Below are 25,701 nucleotides of genomic sequence, written 5' to 3' on the forward strand. Positions count from 1 at the left end.
GTATTCATGCCTCTCTTCAAGAGCATTGGCTATTCCTCTACGGTTTTCCACAACGTATCTTTGTCAACAAAGAATTTTATCTCTGACAAATATGAAAGATCATAGGCTTATTCCATGAAAAGAGTGGTATCAGTAGGTTTCCAGAAATACAAAAATACAAAAATAAAAATGAAGGGGGGAAACCTGAATGAGGAAAGTGCATTAAGAACTGAGCATGTGCAGTGGCCATGGAATGCTGACTTCCTGTTCAGGGGAAGAGATGGAAAACTTGGGGAGAGAGTGATACTTCCAGGAATCCAGGATATTTTCCATATCCTGGGAGATGTTATGGTTAGCTAACTGGAACCCCGAACAGGAGCACTCCAAACAGCAGCATTTTGTTGCAGCTCCCACTTGTATCTATTTAATGCACATTACTTTGAGGCTGCTAATTTATATGATTGCTAAGTCATTTGATCATCCCCTGCCTCCTGGGAAAGAACATTATGGCAACGGGAAGACCAGCCTGGTCCATCCATCACCCCAAGAATGAGCAGCTGAAGGGGATTTCTTTCTCTTCTCCCTGCCAGAGAGAACACTTGGCTGCAACTCTGGGTTGACCTCAGCTGCATCTACCTTAGGGACAAATAACAGGGCGCAAGGCCAGGATCCTGCAGCTTAGCAGGGAGCGAAAGAAATTACAGGGGCAGCTGCACCAATAGATTTGTTCACCTTTAAAAGTCTTTTTTGCAGAGGTGGGTGTATTGCAAAGTGAAGCTCCAACTGCACCTACCGTCTTCATTTCCCCAGTGTGCCTGTGGTCCCACATGGAGCCCAGGCACTCTAGGGAAATGAAGTTGGTGGGTGTGACTGATTCTTTACCCTTGGTCATTGTAAGAGCGGAAGAAACTAAAGGGATCTCTTGGTGTGCAGCTGCAATGAACCCCTTCTGTCATGGCCACTATATTAAATTTCTCTAGGGAAATGGGTGCCATTTGGAGCTTTGCTGCCCAATGCACATTACAAAAACCTCTGTCAAAAGACAAAGGGATTATTTTATCTGTGCCCCTGCCCCCAACTGGCACAGGTAGAAGGGATAAATGGATCAACCAGGCTGCATAGTGGGTGGTGGTAGGAAATGAGTCCCTTTTACTTTTAAGAACACTTTTTACAGAGTTAGTTGTTGGGCATGATGGACAGCAAACTTCCGGTTGTGCCCACCAGCAACCTCTGTATAAAGTTTAAAAAGGGGGGGGGCAAGCAATTAAGGTTGCTTTGCTGGTGGGCGGAGAGAGGAAACAGGACACTTGGGTACTACAGGGGGGGGCCCAGCAGTCATCTTGCACAGGGACCCTTCAAAGATTGAGAACAGAAGTGTACCCTGGCACCTTCTGTCAGGCACGGGGGGGAAGGCTTCATGTGTGTATGTGTGCGCATGTTCATGCGCATGGAATTTTTCTCTTCCTGTTATCACAGCCTGTTGCTTGTAAGCCACTGTGAGAATAATTGGATTGAAAGTCGGGGCATAAATCTTCTAAATAAATAAATAAATGGAAAGTATTCAGCAACACTTCTGCCTCTTCAGTTCCTGCTGCACTATTAAATATTTATCCATTCTTATTTAGCTTTTTATAAAAAGCTTTGCAGTGTCAACAGTTGCGCTGCTTTTTTCCAGTCTTTCTCAATATTTACTCTAGTAAAAACACATCACGTTGCAAGCATTAGTGGATATATGCCAGTAGACTACCTCTCCCTTCTGGTGTGTAAGGGACATACATTTCTTTACAGAGTGTACATCGTATGGCGAGGTAGGGACTATTACAAGACTCTGCAGTGTGTGGCTTTTTCTTTCTTTGGGTTGTATTCAACCATTAGCACAAAGACTTCCTTTTGTGCAATAGAACTTCCCCTCTCTCCCCCCTCCAATCTGTTATGGGGCTTTCCTCAACTCAGAACAGGTCTGTAGGTAGAAGAGAGAAGTTTCATTGCTCAAGAAGTCATCCTTCTGCTAACCGTAACCTCATTATTCTATATTTATCCTGCCCTTTCCATAACAGAGATAATAGGCAGCTTGCAGATAAAATAAGAACAACTAAAAGGAGGGATGATGGTGATGATGGTGATGATAAATTAATAGAAATTTATATCTATCTATCTATCATCTATCTATCTATCTATCTATCTATCTATCTATCATCTCTATCTATTAAAATTATACAAATAATTACAATAAAACCAACTAGGCACCCTTTCATTAAAAGCAGATTTCCCAAATGCCTGTTGGAATAAGAAAGTTCTCACCTGCCAGCAGAAAAATGAGAAGGAGGGAGTCAGTCAAACTTCTCCAGAAAGGGAATGCCAAAGTCTGAAAGCAGCCTCTGAGAAGGCCCTCTGTTGCATCCCTACCAAGCATGCCTGGGAGAGTGGCAGGACCAAGAGAATGGCCTCCCCAGAAGAACCTTGGCAGGTTTGGATGAGGTCCTTGCATGCTGTGGCATTACATGAAATACAGACATGTACCCGATACTTTCAAAACTTATGAACTGTCCCTAGATAATAAGGGATAGTTGGTCAGTTATGGAACGGTTTTAAGTAGCAGTTTCAAGAGAGAACCTTTGGTGCTTGATGCTTTGGGGTTTTCCATAGAATATTTGTCATACTTTTCTGACCTCTCCCCCTCTCCTTTTCTTCTTCCTTTCTCATAGCAGGGAAGAGGTAAAGTGGATAGCTTGTGTGAGAATGCTCCATATTCTTGTAGTATTTCCAGGGCTTAAGCATAACTTGAGCTTCTGTTTGAATTAAAGAGACCATTCTCTTTTGCCTGGTTATTCAGTAGCAAATACTTCTATACCAGGGGTGACCAACTCCCAAGAGACTGCGATCTACTCACAGAATTAAAAACTGGCAGTGATCAACCCCCTTTTGGGGGGTTTAGGTCAAATAGTTGTTAAGCTTTTTTTAGGGAGGGGGAAAGTGGAACAGCCACTCATCAACAGGTTGCTGAGTAAACTCCTTCTGCAGATCGTGGAACAATGGAGGGTGGAGCGACAGGACAGGGTCGGATTCTGTTTTACCTACGCTAAGGAAAGGGATCCAGCGATCTACCAAAACCTCCTGGGGATCTACCAGTACATCACAATTGACCAGTTGGACATTCGAGTGCTCTTTGTGTATTAGAACAGATTCCCTATCAGGAGAATCAGATGTGTTCAGTGTAGTAATTTGAGGCTGTCCCAGAGTTTTCCTCAGATCTATTTCCTAGGGAGTAGTCAGTCAGTCACTGCACTCTCCATGGCATCAGAGGAACAAATATTTTACAAGTAGGAGTAATTAGAGAAGAATTCATAGCTGCTTGTCAGGAAAACTGAAGCATGTTGAGGGCTTGTGATGCCCCTGCAGCTGCTTATGTGAGCTAAAGTGCCTTTTAAGCCCGTACTGTCTCTTCAAAATTGCCTGACTTTTGTTAGATGTTTGATTAAACTTCTACAAAGCAGGAAATTGCTCAAAAGGATTCACAGGAGTTCTGTGGTCTCTGTTGCCTTTATCCTACTTTGTCCATTTTGCCTGTATTAACCTGAATTTGAGTGTTATTTCTCACTGTATGACCATTTCACAGGTAGTGCCCATTTGCAATAGTGTGTTTCATGCCTTCCACATCTCCCAGTGTCGCATTAGACAAGATATAAAACAAACACCAACCCACAGACATTTACTAGATTTCAAGATGATGCAGCCTTTGAATTACTCTTAACAGCACACTCCCATTTTTATAAGCCTGCTTCTCATATAAACTGATAGGTTATTCTAGGGGTGTGTGCACATACTCTTTTTACTGAGATTGGTGTGAAAAAAATAAGTTGACTGTCCCATGGGAAAGTGAGTAGTGTTGACAGCTCTTGACATAAAACATTATGGCACCTGGATGGATGGGGCCTTAGGGTTGAAACCTCTCATGCCTAGGGGCAGGGCTTTCAGAAAATGCTCTGCTCATCTGAGCAGCACACCTGTTGCATGTACATACAAGTTCTGTGCAACAAGCAGTGCTGTGAATGCAAGTTCCCCTAGGTCACTGTGCAATCCAGACTACAACTTTTCAAGAAAGCAGGGGAGAATTTCTCTGCAGAACAGATAACACAACAAAATGAGCCAAGCTACTTGGTGTGCGTCAAGTCACATATATGGATTATAAGGCAAAGGGATTTGTTGGAAATCTATAAAACTCACTTAGCATAGTCCTTAACTGGCACAGTTCATTTTGGGTGGGTGAGCAAACTGTGGATGTAGCTCCTGGCCAGAGGACTGAGGGGGCATGACGGGGACTGCAGCCACAACTGGCTGTGCTAGGGGTGTGGGACCTATCGCATGATTGATTGATTCATTCAAATGAATCTCAAAGTGGCTTACAACCAATAAATAACCATAACAAAATAAAACATAATAGCATATTGCAAATACAGCATACATCATATAAAATAATTAACAAATTATCAATAAAACAATTTCAATTTTTTAAAAAATTAACAAAACAGCAACTAAAAAATAAACTTCACAATTACGGCGAGTCGTGTCATTAACAAATCAATGCGGCATTTAGAATCTATAAAATGATATTGAAAACATTAACAAAATAGCAACTCAAAATATAAGCTAAGCAGTAAGTTCATTCACACAATCTCTGCACCCCCATGACTCATACCCTTTCCCCTTTAAACAAAATAAAACTGTACAGCAAACCAACAAGACAATACTAATTGAAATAATGAGAGTTACATTTATACTAAAACTAAACTAATCCCCAGCCCCGACAAATGTCCATCCCACCCACAAAGCGCAAAAAAACAACATTTAAAACACCATAAATTAACAAGTATTTTAAACATTTAAAAACTTTTAAAAACATTTTTGACATACTCAGAGTAAGTGTGGGTCCTGCACCCTAGGCCATGTGAAAATGGGCCTTGCAAGCAGGGAGCGGTCTTCTTTCCACACTCACAGCAGCAGCAATGTCCCGGTGGCCTCCTAGGAGCCATTTAGCTGATCAGGGAGGGTAGGCTAACCAGCTAGAGAATAAGATCTAGCCAAATAGCATCTGTCCCTGCTTTTGGTCTTCCTTCTAGACCACGGAATCCTTGGTTCCTTGTTATCTACCCACTCTCTGTATGATTCATTCAATTCATTCAAGTTAATGTTGTGTCCTTTCTCTCCCATAAAACATACATCTTGCAGGATTAGATCCTAAAGAATGAAGCTAACCAGTCATATGATACTGAGACTTGGCTTGTATAGTGGCCGGAGTATCCAACTAGGACCCAGAGGACCCAGGTTCAAATTCCCATTCATCTGTATTGCTCAAAATGTGACCTTGGGCCAGTCACCATCTCACAGCCTTACCTACCTCACAAGGTTGTTGCAAGGATAAATTGGGCAGGGAAACCACACACTGAGCTCTCTGAAGGAAAAACAGTAATCTAGTGAAATATTGTGGGACGCGGGTGGTGCTGTGGGTAAAAGCCTCAGTGCCTAGGGCTTGCCGATCGAAAGGTCGGCGGTTCAAATCCCCGCGGCGGGGTGCGCTCCCGTTGTTCGGTCCCAGCGCCTGGCAACCTAGCAGTTCGTAAGCACTCCCGGGTGCAAGTAGATAAATAGGGACCGCTTACTAGCGGGAAGGTAAACGGCGTTTCCGTGTGCGGCTCTGGCTCGCCAGAGCAGCGATGTCACGCTGGCCACGTGACCCGGAAGTGTCTCCGGACAGCGCTGGCCCCCGGCCTCTTGAGTGAGATGGGCGCACAACCCTAGAGTCTGTCAAGACTGGCCCGTACGGGCAGGGGTACCTTTACCTTTAGTGAAATAATGTACAGTATCAACATATGGAGTTTGGGCAGGGAGCTGGAACAGACATGGTCCACAAGGGCATCATCTCACTCATCAGACACTTAGTCTAGCAGAGCAGCTTTATTGTGTCTATGTATCTAGCGTTCTTGGGACAGAATAGAGATTTCTGTTTGTCTGTAATTGAGCTCACAGAAATGGTCCTGGACCCAGTGTTGGAAATGCCCTGATTGTTAGTCCTGGATGAGATTTCAAAATCCTTACTATGGTTGCTTGTGGCTACTGTGACAACCATGGGATGTCCCACTGTGTTTCTGGCCCTATGCAAGTTGCTGGTAATATATCAATATGGAATTCTGTAGCAGTCAAGAAAAGGGACAGTTTGTGAGTGGAAGACACCAATCACAAACCTTTTGTGATGGATAGTTGTAACAGTGGGTTGGAATGGAACTCTTAGGAATGGAAAAAACCTTTGCAAAGATAAGGGGCCAGCTAAAATTTCTCTCCCCCAGAGGCTTGCTGCATTCAGGAGGATTCCAAACTCCCAGTTTCCAGCTGACCTGGCAAGCTCTCTTGCTCAAGAAGTTTAAAGATGCTGAATTGACCTAGTCAAGTGGCACAAGTATTCTCTCTGGGACTGTGGTTTACTGCACAGCTGCTAGAAATTAAGCAAGCGAAACCATAGCTAGAGCACAGGAGGTAGAGAACCCAGAATGAACCTGGCAGTTTTAAAGCAATCTGGACAGAAAAGTGGTCCTGCTGCTGCATTGTGTCTAAAGCAGGCTTCCTCAACCTCGGCCCTCCAGATGTTTTGAGACTACAATTCCCATCATCCCTGACCACTGGCCCTGCTAGCTAGGGATCATGGGAGTTGTAGGCAAAAAACATCTGGAGGGCCAAGGTTGAGGAAGCCTGGTCTAAAGTATGCTGTGCAACATAACTTTTCATACTGGTTCATAGCCCCGGATGATTCCCTGCAGTCATCAATTAGTCCTCTGTGACTTATTTGCAAGGCATTTTGAGAATAAAGTTCCTTATGCCCCCTCCAATAAGGGTTCCATATTAGCTGCATAACCTTTTGCTTTATTTTAATAAATTGTGCTCCCAATTTTATAATCACTTTTGTCTATATAAGTTACCTTAAAAACAAAGTGCATTTTTAATTGAAAGCCCTCACAGTTCTTCTTCTTTTATGACTGGATATTATCAGAAATCCTCATGCTTGGTAATTTATTATTACTGTTCTACCTTTCAGGATACAGATCCTTCCAGGGTGGTGTAAAAGTAACGTTAAAATACGTTAACAGCAGCAATATATAAAAAGTCATTGGGATTGTTACCACAGGGTAGTTGGTGGTACATAGGTCCAATGGGGAGAGATCAGCTGCAGCAGGATCAGGTCTTCCTCCTTCTCTTGGGATCTTTCACATGGTGGCAAATGACCCTGACTTCTGAATCTAAAGGGGGATGGATGGTGCTAAAGGGTCTATTGATAGCTTCTTGCCTAAGGGCCCAATAGATAGAAGACTTCTTACAGATTTCTCAGAGAATGAATTTTAATGCAGTTGAATGAAAGACTAGCCCTTTCCTTAATGTCATTAAATATTAAGACCTCCTTAAGAGCTTTCAGCAAGGAAACAAATGGAACCTTAAAATTTAACTGATGGTTAATTTAATTTATATTATAGGTTTTAATCACATTGAGTCTTATTTTTTAAATTAATTGAAACTAGATGTTTTTTATTGATTGGCTACAAAATTAAAATGAAGTGCTACATTTGTAGCTTCATCTAGCCTGAGAAAACAAAACTGCACAGATTTGTTTATGTCATTATGTTGTTTGACATACATCTGTTCTGCTTCTTAACACACAAAATATTTTTCAAAACATGTTTTGTTTACTAGATAATTAACATTTTCCACATGATGCTGTGTCATGCTGGGGCATTAGATTCATTTATAATATTGCAAGAGAGAGAATTTGGGAAACATTTGTTCAAATTGTAAGTTGTGTGGGCACATTATTACACCCCCCCAATTGCTTTTAGCAATTTATTTATTTATTTATTTATTTAACCAGTACATTGGATAATGCAACACCTGTTCATTGTAAATATATGAAACTTTGGAACAATAGTTAAGTGTGTCCAATTTTCCAACTACACTTCTGGGATGAATTGTCAATATATTTGAGGACATAGATTCCATGGACATGATATTGACACGATAGATCTCCACAATGCACCCTGCAGTAAGAACAAGAGCAGACTTTATTCTTTTTCATTATTTTTATGTCTATACTCGTATTTCTGTTGTATATTGTTATAATAATAAAAATGCGCTTACTGGCATGAACTGGTGGGACCATTTGGGGACCCCTTGACTTGATGCTGGTTGGGGAGCCTGTAACCTCCTGATGCTGAGTTCTACTCCCATTATCCCTCACCATTTGCAATGTTGGCAGGGGCTGATGAAGCTAGAGTCGAACAACCTCTAAAGGGAAACAGGTTCCTCATCTCTGTCTTAATATGCTTTCCAAAGGCTATAGTCCTAAAATTCTGCCTTCAAGGGCTCTCCCCAATTTTCCTCTTCCTTGTCATACCACTTGTCTATTGCTGTTCCAAACACAGCAGAAAATGGTTTGTTGTAGCAGCTGTCCAGTTAGGGTTGCTTTCTTCCACAGCAAACAGCTCTGCTTTGGCTGCCATGCCTCTGATCTTGAGTCTTGCCATATTCTCATCATTTTTTTGGGACAGGGTTCGCTATTGTTTCCCATGAGAGTGTGAATGAACCCTAATCAAGAGTGATTTTATCAAATTCAAATGTGGCTTTTAAAATACATTTATATTTGCAAGGGAAAATCTAACAGAAACAAGCCATATGACAAATGCTCATCTGAGTTAGTCCATATCAGGCTTCCAAGCAATAAGGAATACTTTACTACATGACATAAAATGGGCATTTGTACCCACATATATAACATTTAAATGAAAGGAGAGCTAGATTGCTTTGGAGTATCACATAGTTTCTTGGTGTGAGTTCCTACTTGTTTCTTTAGCCCCATTGAATTTAATAGGACTTCCTTTTGAGTTGTTAGTAATTAGGATTGCACTGTTAAGTATCGTCCCCCCCCACTATGTGCTATTGCTTGGTAGGTGCCCTTTTAAAGTACTCTTGCACCATGTTCTTGATTGAAAAGCAATTCACTCTGGTTATGCACCACAACAGCAAAAAGTGGCATCCTGTTATCGTGTTACAAGCAAGTGGAATGCCAAACAAGCACATTATGAGAGATGGAGAACAAAACTGTCTAGCTTTTTTCCATTTGCTATGTTGTCTCTAGGCAGCAGCACATAGTAGATGGGGTTTTAAAGGAGCATTATTGTTAATTTTCACAGTGAAAGATTAAATGCTTACATGCATCATCTGATAATTGGCTGGCTAAATCCTACCTTGTTTCATAGACTTAACCTGGTACATATTAACTGGGTCACTTTGTTGTTTATGAAATAATTGTTAAATTATCTAACCCGTTTAGAAATATCCAAGAAAGCTTGGAGCACCTCAGCTTCCCAGCCTGACTGCAGGTTTAGAAAAAGGGGGTAGGGTTTATCCCTCAATTGCACTGGGCTTTGAACAGGAGCTTGTTTGTGTTGTGCTAATAGGACAGAACAAGATATTTTAATTTCTGTTTCAATGGGTCTTCTGTACCACATAAGAAAGGAACTACTTGTTTATTATACCAGATAGGACAAGTTTAGAAACTTTAGGAGTTTGAAACAATTGTTTGTTGGTTGTTTTTTTCAGAAGACCTGCAACATTATATTCTTTGTGCTCTGATTAAGAAACATCCTTTTTTGTTGAAGTAATCTGATCTGGATAGAGTCTAAACCGTTATAGCTTGCCCCACATATTTCCTTGGCCTCTCTCAGCCATGCTACTGCAGAGGTGTGTAACTTCTAGGAAACTGAGTGGGAAGAGATTTGAGAAGCTGGCAGAAAGGTGACTCAGTACCCTTGTCAGAAGCTTGCTCCTCAAAATATTTTGAATCTTACTGCTCTGCTAATTCAGTAAGTGGCAGCAGTTAGCAATTCATTATTGTCCCAGTGGTAAATCTTGGATGCTTAAGGCACCATTTAATTTTTTTTTTTTAATTGACTTGCCTAGTGACTCTAGGGCACTAGGATAAGTACTCACATATGCCCCAGATACAGACATCTTCCTTCCGAGAGATGTTATTTAAGAAACTTGTTTACTCTCATCTCTCATTTGTGGCTTGAGTTTAGATCAGTGTTGTTTAATTGGACTTTTAGTTGGCTGATTGACACTGTATTCAAGAGTCCTTTTTTACTAATGCCCCCCAAACTTTGATTTACATGTGGAGTAGCTTCATATAGGTGAAGGTGAGAATGGATTTCTGTACACATACACTTTCAAAAAGATGTTCTTAAAGATTGAGAAGACCCTCTGAAATAGAATTGGATATGGCAGTAGACATTGGGGGGGGGGTGTTTTTATTTTTGCAAATTTAGGTACTCTGACTTGGCGTGAATATAAATATTTACCTGTAAGGCAAAGTCACCATTGGATATAATCTCTTTCATATTCTGCTGCTCTTATATATACTTTGCAATAAAGGAATTTGTTTTGCTTCTGTCAAACTGAAATAATTAGTTTGGAATCCACAGTGTAATCCTATTTTTTTTTCTTTTGCCACAATAGAATTAATTCATATAGTTATAGATAATGTGGCTATATTTTAAGGCTATATAAATGAGTAGTTGTCACTGAATTCATTGCATTAAGTGCTTCTGGATTGGCTTTTGAGTTTGAGCAAAGACTGGGACTGGCATTGGAATAGGTCTTGGATATTATTCAGCGTTTAGGAATGTTGGAGAACTGGTTTGTTCTTATTCTTTGCACTTGCATCCCCTAAAGGAGCATAGATGAATAGTTAGGGCACTAAAGGAATAATTCTTCTGCAAAATCTGAATTATGCTTTTTTACTTCATAGGGATGTGGAGACTTAATTAATATTTTGTAGAATCTGATCTTCAGATAATGAAATGAAAGAGCAAAATACCCATTAGGATGACTGAAGCTTGCATTGGAACACACATTTGTATTTTTTTTCTGGACTGTGTTCATTATATTCTACTAAGAAACATGGTATATAATGGAAGTCCAGGGAGGAAAGGCAGTCTCCAAATGCTTTTCATTTGGTCCCCAACAATAGCCCCCATCTGAAAAACTAATGGACACACCATTTTGTTCTACCAACACTTTTATCCTGTATCAACAGAAAGTAAGACACTGGCAAAAGGCTTTTTAACATACACACACCCATGTGAACAGCAAGAGACTCTATAGTAGAACTCTCCTCTTAGTGTGTAGTTCAGGCGCTCACTCCCATGTGTAAGCCAAGACACGAGACAGTAGTGGTAAACAGCTGTAGGTTGTCCATAGCCTGTCCTCTCTGCCGCGGTATAACCCTATGCAAGCTGATATCCCAAGTGTTCTGACTGTTTATCCTGCTTGAATTAAGAATTCCCTAACAGGGAGGAAGTTTTCTCTCCTCTCTCCACCTCCACCGTTTAGTTCCACAAACAGATTATTTTCTTCATGGGTTTTTCGCTTTTATTTGCTGGTTTTTTTGCACATCTGGAAGAATGTGCTGCCTCAATTAAAAACACCTAGGTAACAAGCGACACTGGGAAATAAAAAAACAAACCTTTGAAAGAATCTTAATCTTCATCATAATGAACTGAATTTTCTGTCTGCCATCTCTTCCATGTTCAACAGTGATTTAGGAACCATGTCTAAAATACTGAATAGAAAACTGTCATTTGTAATTATTTATCCAGAATAGAGCTAGGTAAATAACTGGCTACTTTGAGATTTCTCTGCACATGTGTGTAGCAAGAGATACTAAAGCCCAGCCATAGGTAAACTCCGGCCTTCCAGATGTTTTGGAACTACAATTCCCGTCATCCCTAGCTAACAGGATCAGTGGTCAGGGATGATAGGAATTGTAGTCTCAAAACATCTGGAGGGCCGGAGTTTGCCTATGCCTGCTATAGTCTCATCATAAAAAGCTATGTGTAATGTCTTAAAATATGCAAGTTTTCTGTTCTAGGAGTATCTCTAAACCTGACCATGGTAATGCTTCTTAGCTGCAATGGTTAGATTCTGGTTGGGATTTTGTTTTGCTTTGTTTTGACTCTGGTCCCGAGTTTCTGGTAGGAGGTGAGGCAATGCTAATCTTGGCAGAAGAGAACAAAACCAGTGAGTAATTAAGTGATGCAAGCCTTTGATTATTTTTCTCTCTCTCCTCTCTCTCTCTCTCTCTCTCTGGCACAGCTAGGCATTCCATTTGCAAGAGAAGGAACACTAGAAGAAACTGCTCAAGTTCTACGCAGGACGTTAAAAGAACTTCAGGAAGACCTTTTTCTGCTCGGATTAAAGAACATTATTCTTGAATCTCTCCTTTGCTCAGCTTCTAAAGAGCCAGTTTGCCTGAATCAGTATTCCAGCAAGAAACTACTGACAAGAAGCAGTGAGGGGGTTGGCTTTTCTTTACTGGATCTTTTCTCTGTTGGATTTGGCTCATCGCTCTGAGAAGATTTCAAAAGAAAGGAGGGAACTTGTTTTTCTTTTTGCTTGTTTTGTATCCATTTTGAACACTTGCAATTTTATTATTTGCAAAGTGTTACCTGAATTGTTATTATTTTTATACTAAAGGATGGCACATAATCACAACGCTCCTTGAAAGACTATGACTTCTTTTAGTTTGCCTTCCATCTTTTCAGCTGTTATGACAGGTGTTTCTCTACATGGACTGTAGTTTTATATAGCAGAATTAGCAGCATTTGAAGAAAATTATGGTTTACTATACCTTGATGCAATACAAATGAGAAATCTGGAGACAGAATTTTGTTTTGGTGTTATGCAAGCTACTTCTGATTTTGAATCAAGGAAAGGACTTTGCGTACATAACATGCAGGTATAAAACCTTCCATATGATAAAGACTGAAGTGTGAAAGATGTCTTGGAAGAGGAATTATTTTTCAGTGGGACGGGGCACTGTGCAAGGAATGTTCACTCCACGTAATACAACATCTATAGCACCTAGTAAAGGTCTCAGCAATGAGCCTGGACAGAACAGCTGTTTCTTGAATAGTGCATTGCAGGTAAGAAATCTAAAAGAATGTGTGCCTATCTTTTATACATAGTTTTTCTCTTAATTTTTTTGTGCTATTGTGCGTCTGTGAGAACATCTAAACAGCAAAGCAACAACGTAAAAACTATCAAACCCTTCTATGAATTTATTTCCTCTTAATTCAGGTACCAGTCACTGGTACAATTATTGTTTCTTGTCTCGGATTTGTATAAATTCATTTAATTATTTTATGAGGTTAAAATGTATTTCAGAGTGGTAACAAATGTTACTTCGAAATCATATACAATTGCAAGGCTGTTAGCAGTGGTTTGGATTTGACACTGGGTTGAGGTGAGACTCTGTTGCACAATCTTTATGTAGGCTTTTCAAATTGGCTCCCATGTGAAAGTTGTGCTTGGGAATAAATGGCGTGGGCACACCCTGTTCTTGTAAATGTAGTATGTTTTCACTGCTTTTAATTCTGAATTTTGAAATTGTTGTAACCCACCGTAGGGCCTGCTGGTGTAGGGTGCATAATATATAAATTGTGTAATAGTAATAATAATATTTTTTTTTTAGCAAGCATTAGTTGGAATGTAATAATGCCAGGAAATGCCCCATTAGCTTGTGACAATTATTTATAATAGTCCTTTGGATTAATTACACAGTATGTTTAGAATAAGTTTAAGTGGTACCTATTATTCTAATTTTATGAAAAGATTTGCTAAAGCATTTGATCTAATTGCTCAGGACTATGAAACTTTGGTAATAAAGCCAGGATAGACATACATCTGATTTTGTTTACACCAGAGATTGTTGGTTACTAGTACAGGGTAACCAATAGAATTACTAAGTTTTATGAGAGCACGACATATTCTTTTTGATTAGAGACAGAAATATGCAGAAATATTTTTGTGCAGGTGTGATTATTGTTATTGGCTGCTTTAGTTCTATGGATAGTGGCATATCACTTTTGATTTTCCCTTACTAAAAGAGGCATGGAAAACTGTTGAGCAAGGAGTTCCAGGCAGTGTTATGGATACACATGATGCTTCACTAAATGACATTGATAGCAAAACCGCAGGGTTTTGGAGTATATCTGTGTCTAAGCTCTGTGTTAAATGGAGTTGCTCTGAAGCGGGACATGTATCTGCTTATTTTTATTGAGGCAGCCCATTCCTATTTTTTTGCATGGTTGCCACTTTGAAACTGATGAAACTTTATTTAGTAGTGGACCTGAAATGGTTTCACCTGGAAAATATGATCACCTCTATTTAAAACTAGGTCCTTGACATGGGCATAGCCAGGATTTATATTGGGGGTGGGGGGAGAACTGATCTATCTGCGACAGAAATGGTCAGTTAAGTATTTTTATTTATTTACTTAATGGGAGGGGGCAAGTGCCCCCCAGCCCACTGGCTGTGCTCATGGTCCTTGATCAGTAGACCAGAGGAAAAGCTAGAAGAGGAAGTGTTGGTTTACTGTCTCATATTAAGAGGCACTCATTGTACTTCTGTTGCTTTATCTGCAAACATCCAGGACAACAAGCTACATTTTTAAATAGTTATATTTAGGTTTCCTATCTTTTAAATACGAAAATTGCTTCTAACAGTAAGCTGGCAGTGAAGAGGAGATAAACTACACTTTAGTAGTTAGAACTTATACCAGACCTAGAATTTGGTCATATCCAAAATATAGAACCATTATTATGTTCTAAACTGCAGAGAGAACTTTAATCTTCGGCTTAGTCAGTGAAATGATAAAAGCCTTTAATTCAGGGGTCAGTAATCTTTTTCAGCAGGGGGCCGGTCCACTGTCCCTCAGACCTTATGGGGGGCCGGATGATTTTTTTTTGGGGGGGGGGAGAGAACGAATTCCTATGCCCCACAAACAACCCAGAAATGCATTTTAAATAAAAGCACATTCTACTCATGTAAAAACACCAGGCAGGCCTCACAAATAACCCAGAGATGCCTTTTAAATAAAAGGACACATTCTACTCATGTAAAAATACGCTGATTCCCGGAGCATCTGCGGGTCGGATTTAGAAGGTGATTGGGCTGGATCCAGCCCCCGGTTTGCCTACCTATGCCTTTATTGGTTAGATGCTATGAAGGGCTGTAGCTCAATGTTAGAGCATAACTGCCTTGCGTGATGAAGGTCCCATTTTTTTAACCTTATCTATCTCTATCCCAATGTTTGAGTTAGTATCACAGAATTGCAGAGGTGGAAGGGACCATGTGGGTCATCTAGTCCAACCCCTGCAATGCAATGCCCAACATGGGCGTCTTTACTAGTCCTATCTAGAGATGCCAATCAGAAACCTTGGAGATCCATTGCCAAGCAGTGTAGACAATACTGAGCTAAATGTACCAGTATTGTGACTTGGTATAATGGAGCATCTTGTGCATGTTCATAAAATTAGTTTATTAAAGTTATTATTTTAGGAGCCATATTTTATTTTTTTAGGATTATCCCTTACTGCAGATAATGCTAGCCTATATAAAATACAATATGACCACCCTGATTTGAACTGCTCCCCAGATCCAATATTATGGGATGCTTTAATACAAAAAAGAATTTATTGAGCCATTAAACATTTGACTATCTTGGTAAAGAAATTCAGATCCAGACAATAACTAAAGCTTTTTAATTAAAAGAAGATGAAGAAGACATTGTCCAGGCTTTAATACCTTGCATTGTTATTAAACTTTCACACAATCAAATTGGCATTTAAATATATTAAAAATAAGATCATTTTGCTAGTGAACATTCTATCAATTTTGAAACAAAACGGGGCCACTTTGGGATTCCCAGCAAGCGGAAGTATAAGTTGGTACACTAAAAGAAAAAGAAAGAAGGAAACGTGAGCTTCCATGACCTATGGAATGCTGTGAGCATAAATATAAGAATATTCTACATAATCCATATAATTGTTTGGAGAAAAGCTTCTGGGATTAACTTCTGCCTTTGCTGCTACTTTGTCCTGGGCTGGAGGTGGAGAAAGAACATGCTGCTGGCAATTACATCTCCTCTAAAATCCTGGATTTTTAATTATTTTCTATAGGCAACTCTCATTTCCATCTGGGGAGAGAAAAAAGTGGTAAAGGAAAAAAGTCAGGCAGACTAAGACTATGAGTCTAGCAATTAAGTTTGTGTTTTAGGACAGTTGAGCCATGGAAGTTGAAGGCATCAGTTAAAAACAGAGAATGAAGGAAGAGAGGGAAAGTTGACATACTTGAGCATTGGCGCTGTGGGGGGTATAAGCCAGAGTTAAACACACACACACACAAATAAATAAATAAATATATACCCACACTGATAGCTGATATACAGGCAACTCCCCACTTGTGCGTGACCATGCATGCATGTAGTGCTGGGAACCCAGAACTGGTTCGTGGGGAGACCCTCCCCAGAGCCTGAAGAGGACATCCTTTTCAGGCTTTGGAGAGCATCTCCACACAAGCCAGAGGCGCAGTGGGGTTTTGTTGAGGCTGTTCAGCCTCCCTACCTAACACCTGACATGCACTTTTCCCGCATGTCCGCTGAAGAGCCTTAACAAAGGCCCACTGTGTGTCCAGCTCACGAGAAGACCCGCCCCAAAGCTCAAAGAGGGCATCCTCTTTGGTCTCCAGGGGTGGTCTCCTTGTGAGCCACAAGGACTCAACAGAGTGCTGCCCACTTACATACATTTCACTTATGCACTCAGGGCCTGGAACGTAACCCTGTGTAAATGGGGAGTCACCTTTGTAGCACTGGGTGGAGGAAGAAGGTTTTAAGAGGGTGATGGGGCGGGGGGAAGGTGCCAACTTTAAAAAGCTCTACAAGCTTCCTGTTGCATGCTGGCTGGAACCATGAAGAGGAACACTCCTAATAGTGGCTGGATATATAGTGTAGTATTTTGCTGCTGCTCCATTGCTGCCAAAACTAGTAGCCAGTGGTAGATCCATACTCTCTGAACTGGTCTAATTGCTTTTCCCACATCATGCATAATTTTATACAACTCTATCGTATCACACCTTAGTTTCTTTACTAAAAAGAAACTAAAAGGCACTGATTCCTTCTCCTTTCCAAACTGGGAAACTATGGTTACTAGGTTTGGAAGAAACCAGGATTTTACAGCAAATTCAAGCCGTGGTTTATGATCCTAGCTTGTTATGAATTTCATAACCATAGTTTCCTCGTTCTCATGAAATGGGAAACTATGGTTAATTAAAAACTCAGTAACTTACTGTGACCTGCTTAAAAGAGATTAGAAAAGGTTTGAGGACAGAATAAGTGGGCAAAAGGCTCATATAAATAAAGTGGCTGAATAATGTGAGGTATGTGTTTGAAATATATTAGGAATACTCATATCACCTAGTTTATTCTGATAAAGCATACCTCTTGCAGCCAGAAGCATCATAGCCAGACACTGGAGAGACCTGTCAGGAGTAAGCATGGACCAATGGTACCAAATAGTATGGGAAACAGCCCTACTAGAAAAATTAACTAATAAACTGAAACTGACACGGGGACAAACAGAAGAAGACGCCTTCACCCCGGTATGGCTCCCCTTTATCACATACACAGCCCAACAGGACAATGACAATAATCCACCAACAGCATACAAATCAATATGGCTAACCTGATCCAAAACACCCACCCACCTCACTCGCACACGAAAACAAAGACCACCACAGCCAATCACAAGCAAATAATCACACCCTAGGCCAACCCCAACCTCTCTCACCACCAAAGGAACACAAGTGAACAACACAAGCAACGCTGACCCCAAACTCTACATACATTAAACATAATAGAAACACCGCCACCCGACCCCACCCCCATCCATCTTTCCTCTCTCCATCCCCCCCTTTCTTTTTTCTTTTCTTTTTTCTTCTCCCCCTAATGCCTCAACAAATGAAATGGATTTGTAAAAATGTTACATGGGAAAGAACAACAACAAAAAAACGAGGCATTACACTTACTTCTGTAAAACAAGAAAATCCTTAATAAAATAAAAAAATAAAAATAAAGCAAACCTCTTTCAATCCTGGATCTTAACCCCTTTTATCTTTTACTGTTTTAATTTTTATTCTCTGGGATAAATTGACTGGTAGAGCATGAGGCTCTCAATCTCAGGATTGTGGGTTTGAGCCCCATGTTGGGCAAAAGATTCCTGCATTGCAGGGGGTTGGACTAGATGACCCACATGGTCCCTTCCAACTCTACAATTCTATGATTCTACGATACTAACTCAAACATTGGGATAGAAATAGATAAGGTTAAAAAAAATGCTAATCTCCAGATTAGATTTATCCCAAAGGTACTTTGCTGTTGATGAATTTATTATCTGTCTAATTTTAGCAAGAGATTCTTATCTAAGACATTCTGAAATGGATAATTTAAAAATCACATTCTTCTTCTTTGCTTTACAGGTTCTCTGGCATCTGGATATATTTCGACGTAGTTTTCGACAACTTACAACACACAAGTGTATGGGAGATTCCTGTATATTTTGTGCTCTCAAAGTGAGTAATTTGTCAGTTCAGTTCAGTTCAGATTTAGATGAAAAAGTAAGTGTATATTAGCTGCATCTTCATTCATTGAAGATTCTTATCCTACCCTTCCTCCAGGCAGGAGCTCAGAGAAGCTCATGACTGATAGATAAACAAACAAACAAGCATACAAAATGAGATTTAAACAACAAAAGTCATAATAATGTTGTAGCAGTATTTCAAGGTATGTGCCTCGCTTTCCTTTCAAGCTATACTGTGGTCACACTGAAGTGAAGCCATGAGATAGAGCTTTGTGAAGTGCTTCAATTTATGGACTATAACTCTGGTTTCTCCAGCAAGAAATTCCTCACTGTGATTTTTCCATTCATGTGAATATAAATTCACATTCCGCAAGAGTTAATTTGTGTCTTACTGCTCATATGCTTTCGTCTACGTTGAGTGTCGTTGTTCGGAACCTGTCATACCTGCTCATATCAAAATAAGACGTGCTCCTATTGTAGCTTTCATAATCTGAGCTGCAATCTTAAACCTCTGCCTTGGGAAAACAACCGTGAGTGGTAGTGATGCATGGATCAAGGCTCCTACTTGCTTTCAGGCCAGCTGTCTTAGTGACTGTAGGATGCAGAAGTGCTGCCTTGACACTAGAACAATTTTCTGATCTATTATTCATTTTGATGTCTGCTGTGCACAGTCCTTGCTTTCTTTATTCATCTAATGTATGACTTTGGTTTGGAGTTTGTTTATCTCTGCTCAGGGAATGGGGGGGGGGGATTGGTCTGTGGTACTAAGCATGCCACAAAGAGTTTGTTTGCCTTCCAGGGATTGTAGTGCCAGGATGTAGGACAGAGGGTGTTTTGTTGTTGGTGGAGAAGAATGCAGCATTGATTTGTACATTCTGCTAGAGCTTCTGTATTAGAAGTTTTTCATATGTAACAAAAGCAGGAAGAATTAACTTTCTGGGCAGAACGGGTGTTTTCTGAGGTGAAAGCTGAGACACACAGTGTTTGGACTGACATTAGGGACAAGAAATGTACTGTTCTAATTTTAGTAGGTAAGTCCATATTGAGCAAGCAAAATAAATTATGTACATCTGTACAGATCTACTTACATTGCTAACGCTGTGTTCTGGTTTCTGAGACTCCTGGCGCCACTAGCAACTTGTTCTTTCAAAATGTCCTCTTGTTAGGCTAGACACTCCCTCTGTTCCAGGATTGGGGAACCTGTGGCCCTTCAGATGTTGTTAGACTCCCAACTCCCATCCAGAATGACCAGTGGCTAAAGATGGTTGGAGTTTTCATAGAATCATAGAGTTGGAAGGGACCACGGGAATCATCTAGTCCAACCCCCGTGATGCGGGACTCCTTTGCCCCGTGTGGGGCTCAAACCCACAGCCCTGAGAAGTTGTAGCCCAGGAGCGTCTGAAGAGCCACAAGTTTCCTGTTCTGTCTGTAATCATACATTCTTTCACTAAGATACATACACAGAAACACACATGTCATTAAGGCAGACTTACACACATTCTTCTCATTTATGGAGCAGGATAAACGCACACATTATTTTAAGGAATGAGATACATACCTGAATGTATGACTGGATTAGTAGGCAATTCTCTCCTTCAGTCAAAGGGTGTATTGTTACAGGCCACCCAAATCTGTGTCAAGCGGTGCACATGATTCCAAGGGTCTTGGTGCTTAGCCAGGGTTTGTGGTTTGCAAAATTAGGCACAACAGAGGCTATAGTGTCTTTATGATATATGGTTTATTTGCACATATATGCAACCTGAAGCTTTCATTGGAGGGGTTCACAGCGGCAGCACCCCAAAGCGTGCCAGCTTACTCCATAGTCAGCAGCATCAGGATCTTTTCTCTGCAGCCTCTCTTGTTCTGCATGGCACATCCCAGCTTAACTGTTCCTCTCTCCTTCCTGGTTACATCCTTTCCCTGAACTAAGTCCTCTTTGTCTATAAAGGGAGGGAAGACTCCATTCATTTGCACTCTAACACCTATTTCTTTTGAGGCTTTGAACTCCTAATGGTTAATCCCCCGGACTATTTTTGCTTTGCTTCATTAACACTTGTTGATTGACTAGTATTACAATGTCTTGTATACAACCCAGGAAGTGTGCCTAGAATACACACTATGCTTCCTTAGGTTTTAACCCCTAGATAGTATGACTCAGTTTTTAACACAAGCTTAATTAAACACCTCAAGTCACCTCCTCACTTAATTGGCTTTTGATACTTAGCTTAATTGCACACTTAAATGCATGAGTCTAACTATCACTTCACACCTGGAGACTACCGTATTTTTCCATGTGCAAGACGACCTTTTTTTTCTGAAATTGGGGGGTTGTCTTATACATGGGTTAGTAAGTTAAGTAATTGAGGGCTGAAGCTGCTTGCAAAAAGAAGCTCAACAACTATTTTTGCAATTTCCCAAAGAAAGCTCAACAACTTCCTTAATTTTTAAATTTCTTAATTTTGGCCTCCCCAAAATAGGGGTCATCTTATACACAGGGTCGGGTTATACCTGGAAAAATATGGTGGCTTTTGCCACCCCAAACCTTAATTAAATCATGGCACTAGGCTGCCTTGCACCCCCAAATTCATAACATTATTAAGGCTTAACATTTTTTTTCTCTGTCTCTCATTCACACCCCAGTTGCTATCATCTGCAGCAGTGTTAGTAGAAACATTTGTCTTGAGAAAAGGCAAGGAAAATGATTGTTGTGTATCATACCTTTCTTATTTTTTATCATTAGCCATTAGTTATTAAGTAGTCTACTGTCACTCTGGGGCAATGTTGCTGGGTCCAAGAAAAAATTATTTCCTCCTATTTTGGTAGCAGATTTTTGTTGACAGCAGATTAAATAATTGTTAATCTATTGATTAAATTTGCACAAAGGTAAAAACAATATTTCTTAAGCAAGAAGTATATTTTCCTTGCTTTTTAGGTCATACACAGTTGTCATTTTAGGAAAGTAGGTGTGTGAAAGGTGAATGCCTCTTTTAAGATGATACTCTCTTCTTTCCTTTAGTCTCTTGCCAACCCTCCTTTTTCCTAATCTACACTTTAAGTATTTATTATTTATTATATTTTTGTTGGAAAATGCCCTGGGGTGCCCCTGCAACCCCCAAACACACTGTTCTTCCTAAAGGAGCCCAGAGGTTGTCTAGTGTGCAAATTCCCTGCCCTTCTAGAAGCTAGGCTTGCTTCATATTAGTAAACAGGCAGCCCTAAAGGTTAATAGGGAAATTTCATTGGACTGCAAATATAATGATCGTAGTATTGCTTTATTGTAGAATTTGATTTTTTTAAATAAATGTTGAAAAGTGCCTTTTTAAGCTCCTTCCTCACCCATGAAAATTCTTTATTAAGAAAGACTGACTAAAGGTGGCATGACTCATGATTTGTATTCAGAAAAACTCCCATTACACATAAAAATGGAAATTAAAGGTCCTAACGGATTGTGCTGAATTTTGAAAATAGAATTAGAATTAGGAAAATGGAACCAGAAAATAACTCTTAGGATGTCTAATTCTAATAATGCTTACTGGTGGTTTTATTTCAGTTTGAAAAAAAATTAAAGATTGCTGGATGGAAGTTAATATTTTATTCAAGGAGCTTGAACAAAACGTTGGAGCCTTCTGCCTCGTATTGAGAATATATATATATATATCTACACGATATTGTATATATAAATCTACACAATATTGATTTGATGCGATCTGAGGAGAAGCCAGAGTATATTGTTTTGATAAACACACGCTGGTAGATTTTCACCCTTCGCCCCAAAACTGAAGTTTTTGCTCTTGAAGGCATAAAGCCTACTCCATTGTTTTAAAATGATTTTTATTAATTTTAAAGGAAAATATGAAAATGAACCATTTCAATCAGTGCTAAACAATTTACAAAACTTAAATCAGGATCCAGGATTCTTACAAATAAACAATCTATTAATAAGCATCTTCCTTACAGATTCCAAGTTACCTTTTACTCCCAAATGAAAAGCTTCCCACTGAGCTTATTGCTTAGAATCCAGGCTTACGAAGCACCTTTCAGTTTCTTCCTGCCCTTTCCCTTGCCATTAAGTGCTTCTAATCTTGGTCCTTCTTGCAAAGGACTTCTAGCTGAGCCCTGTACCTTTTGTTCCAGTTTGCTCCCAGTCTCTCCTCATGCAGGTTCTCAGTCCCCGTGTCTCACGTACTTCCTCCTTTCTCAAATTCTTGACCTTTCTTGCATTCAGGTGCCTGATTCCTCTGCTCTTGACACCACACCATCTGGAGCGTTCAAAGCTAACCCCATGGCTCTTCTCCTGCTAGCTTTAAGCCCCGGAGGGGTGTTGCAAGGGCCTTCTCCCCAGGTGAACTGCATCCCTTCAGCCCCCAGGCAGTAATGAGGCAAATTCAGGAGCTCCTGGGCTCCCACCTGCCTATCCATCAAAACTTTCTCCGCAACCACATTGGCTCATTCTTTATGACTGAGATTTTAAATTGAAATACTGATTGGGAATTTGAAATCTTACGGCAAAAATAGATCAAAGGAAGGTATGTGATAACATGATTTTTTTATTTATGCATTTTATTGTTTTTGTTCCCTGTCCTTTCTCCAAAGAGCTCAAAATACCCCGTTGCATGTTTTGGAATAGGTAAACAAAATGTTGAAACCGATTTTTGCCAGCTAGGAAGATTTTGTGATGCTTAGGAGACGGTCCTCCACAAGATTTCATTAGCATTACGGTTAGAAGCCCGTTAGCATCATAGGAAGTTAACTGCTCATTTAGAAAGGTAGAAATTATTGCAGACTGGAAGAAGACAGTGTCCCTAAGGTCACTAACACTAAGAAGCTTTGAGTTAGTTGTAATGGAAAGTGGATTGGAATATTTCTTGCCGTAGATGAAAGCAAATTGGGTTGCTTTTAGTAGTAAAACGTTTTGAAAAGGACTATACCAGGGCTAAAATGCATAGAATAATTTAAACCATTTGAGACAAAAAATGTATCAAAGTACCAGCAATCAGTAAACAAGTGGGTCTCAGACTGTAAGTCATACATGTCTGGGGTGTAGTAGTCATAGTGCCAAACTAGGATTGGAGAAGCTCAGTCTCAAATCACTCCACCATGAAGCTTGTTCAACTAGACACAATCTGTCAGCCTAACTTGCCTCGCAGGATTGTTTTTAGAATAAAAATGGATTTTCTATGTATTTATTCTTAAGTCCAGTTTTGCTAAAGCTATATTTGCAGATGTTTTCCCCATGACAATTTATTGATAATATGAATGTTTAGAATAGTTGCCATTGGGTACTAAGGACCGCAATTTGCATTTTGACATTGGGGCTTTTTAAGTGCCTTTCCTGTTGCATCCCCTTGCACACCTGGAAATTTTCTCCTGGTTGTTGGAACCCTTTGCAGCAGAATGGAGTCCAGTGCAAGGAGGTGCAGTCAAACTAAAATAGTCAAATCCCCTACATGTGTTTCAGATGCTGATGTCTTTTGTTATGCCAGTCAGATGCCTAACTATTACAGGCAAGTCAGGAACCTATAAACGACCACCTGTTTGCCGTATCTTAAGAACATTGAAGCCTGGTTGTTTATAGGGTTGTTAACAAAAATACATGCAAAATGTTTTGTGCAGTAACATCCCTGGCAGTTATCTCTGATGTCTGGATTTGGGGTTGGTATGCTGGTGCTGTCTAGTAAACACTAATTTAGCACGAGCATGTGAACCAAAAATGGGATAAAAGTTAAACATGTAGCTAAGATGCCAAAAGCAGGAAAAGAGTGAAAGTGTGAGTCTGCAATTAGTATCAAGGTTTTCATATATGACATAAAATGACAGATACTGGTAATTGGATTCACTTTGTGTAATTGTACACTCGCTTAAGACATGTGAGTTAATGTAAAAGTTGACCTTTAACTTTCCTCCTATCCTAGGGTATCTTTAACCAGTTTCAATGCAGCAGTGAAAAAGTGTTGCCATCTGATGCTCTTCGTAGTGCTCTTGCAAAGACTTTTCAAGATGAACAGCGTTTCCAGTTGGGTATCATGGATGATGCTGCCGAATGCTTTGTGAGTATGACTTCTGTGGAATAGCTGAAAATTCTTGCAGGAAAGAATGCCTTGCCTTGCTAAGCACAAACTAGCAGATAAAACCCCCATATTCTCAATTAATAATAAGTATTCTACAGCAGAGGTAGTAGTGAGGAACGCTGAGCTGCTTCTAGTGAGACACTTAGGTAGGCTATACAGTGTAATAGTGAAGATAATACTGTTGCAAAAGCAGGCAAATTTAACAACTATTTTAACCCATCTAAACAGCTGTATGTTTGTGAATAAAACTGTGAGAAAAGCCACAGTTTGGGGCTTAAATAACGATAGCATTAAATTCTACTAAGAATATAGTTTAGCCTTCACTCTCTTGCTCTCTCGCTGCTTAAGTAGAAGCATAATTTTAAAATTTCAGATCTTTGAATCTCTTACATAAATCCTTCAAACATCCATTGTTCTAGAAACAATCATGGCAGCTGTTAAGAAAGTGATCTTTCTTGAATTCAGAGACACTGTTGTGATAGTACTGGCCAAGTCATTGTGTTAATTTTACCAGGAAGAGAAAATGTTCTATCTGGCATAATTTAATGTCTCTGCTTGGTGCCTAGTGGGTTGCATCTGCTCCCTTATTTTGCTATTTTAGATGATTCTTGCCACTAACACCTGCCATATATTTACCATTTTCTTTAAAAAAAACAACACACCACCCCTATAACTAGTTAATTTGAGGTACAGTATTTATTCTGTTTGGACTGTCAGTGTTTTGCGTATCTGTGTTTTCTCGGGCTTTTGGTACATGGTATCCAGACTTAATTGAACTGGGAAATCTTAGTTGATATGGCTCTTGTTTCCCTGTGATTTTGGCTTGGTTTGTGAAGCTGCCTTTCTATATCTGCTGATGAAAAGGGGGAAGTAATATTAATTGGCAGTCACTTGCATATTGCGTACCCATACTCACAATAGTAAAAGGATGTGTCATAACTGGTTATATAAAACCCACCTGTAATGTTTGGTAGCTAAAACTGGAAAAGGCTAGGAACTCAAGACTTGCCAAGCCAGCTTATAAATGCTAACAAATACAGTATACAGTTTGTGTCATCACAAAATGTGATATTTGCTAGCATTGCAAGCTGGTAGGCTGGCATAAAGGTTGTGGATGGCTAATGCAAATAGGTTCCCAGTTAAAC

The 25,701-nt window shown here is 39.9% G+C and overlaps 1 protein-coding gene across 6 annotated transcripts in view; it reads left to right on the forward strand.

Moving 5' to 3' along the window:
• Positions 1-25,701, forward strand: part of USP54 (ubiquitin specific peptidase 54) — a 95,690-nt gene that overhangs the window by 29,314 nt on the left and 40,675 nt on the right. For 5 of the 6 annotated variants that reach the window (XM_083440286.1, XM_083440289.1, XM_083440290.1 and 2 more), the window contains 3 exons: positions 12,169-12,998; positions 18,388-18,480; positions 24,401-24,535. In XM_083440286.1, coding sequence (XP_083296412.1) covers positions 12,852-12,998; positions 18,388-18,480; positions 24,401-24,535 — 375 coding nt within the window. In that variant the 5' untranslated portion in view covers positions 12,169-12,851. The remainder of the gene's footprint in view (positions 1-12,168; positions 12,999-18,387; positions 18,481-24,400; positions 24,536-25,701) is intronic. The other variant, XM_083440287.1, reaches the window with a different exon arrangement.

This window comes from Podarcis tiliguerta, assembly GCF_965153285.1.
Source record: "Podarcis tiliguerta genome assembly, chromosome: 5".
NCBI classification, from domain to species: domain Eukaryota; kingdom Metazoa; phylum Chordata; class Lepidosauria; order Squamata; family Lacertidae; genus Podarcis; species Podarcis tiliguerta.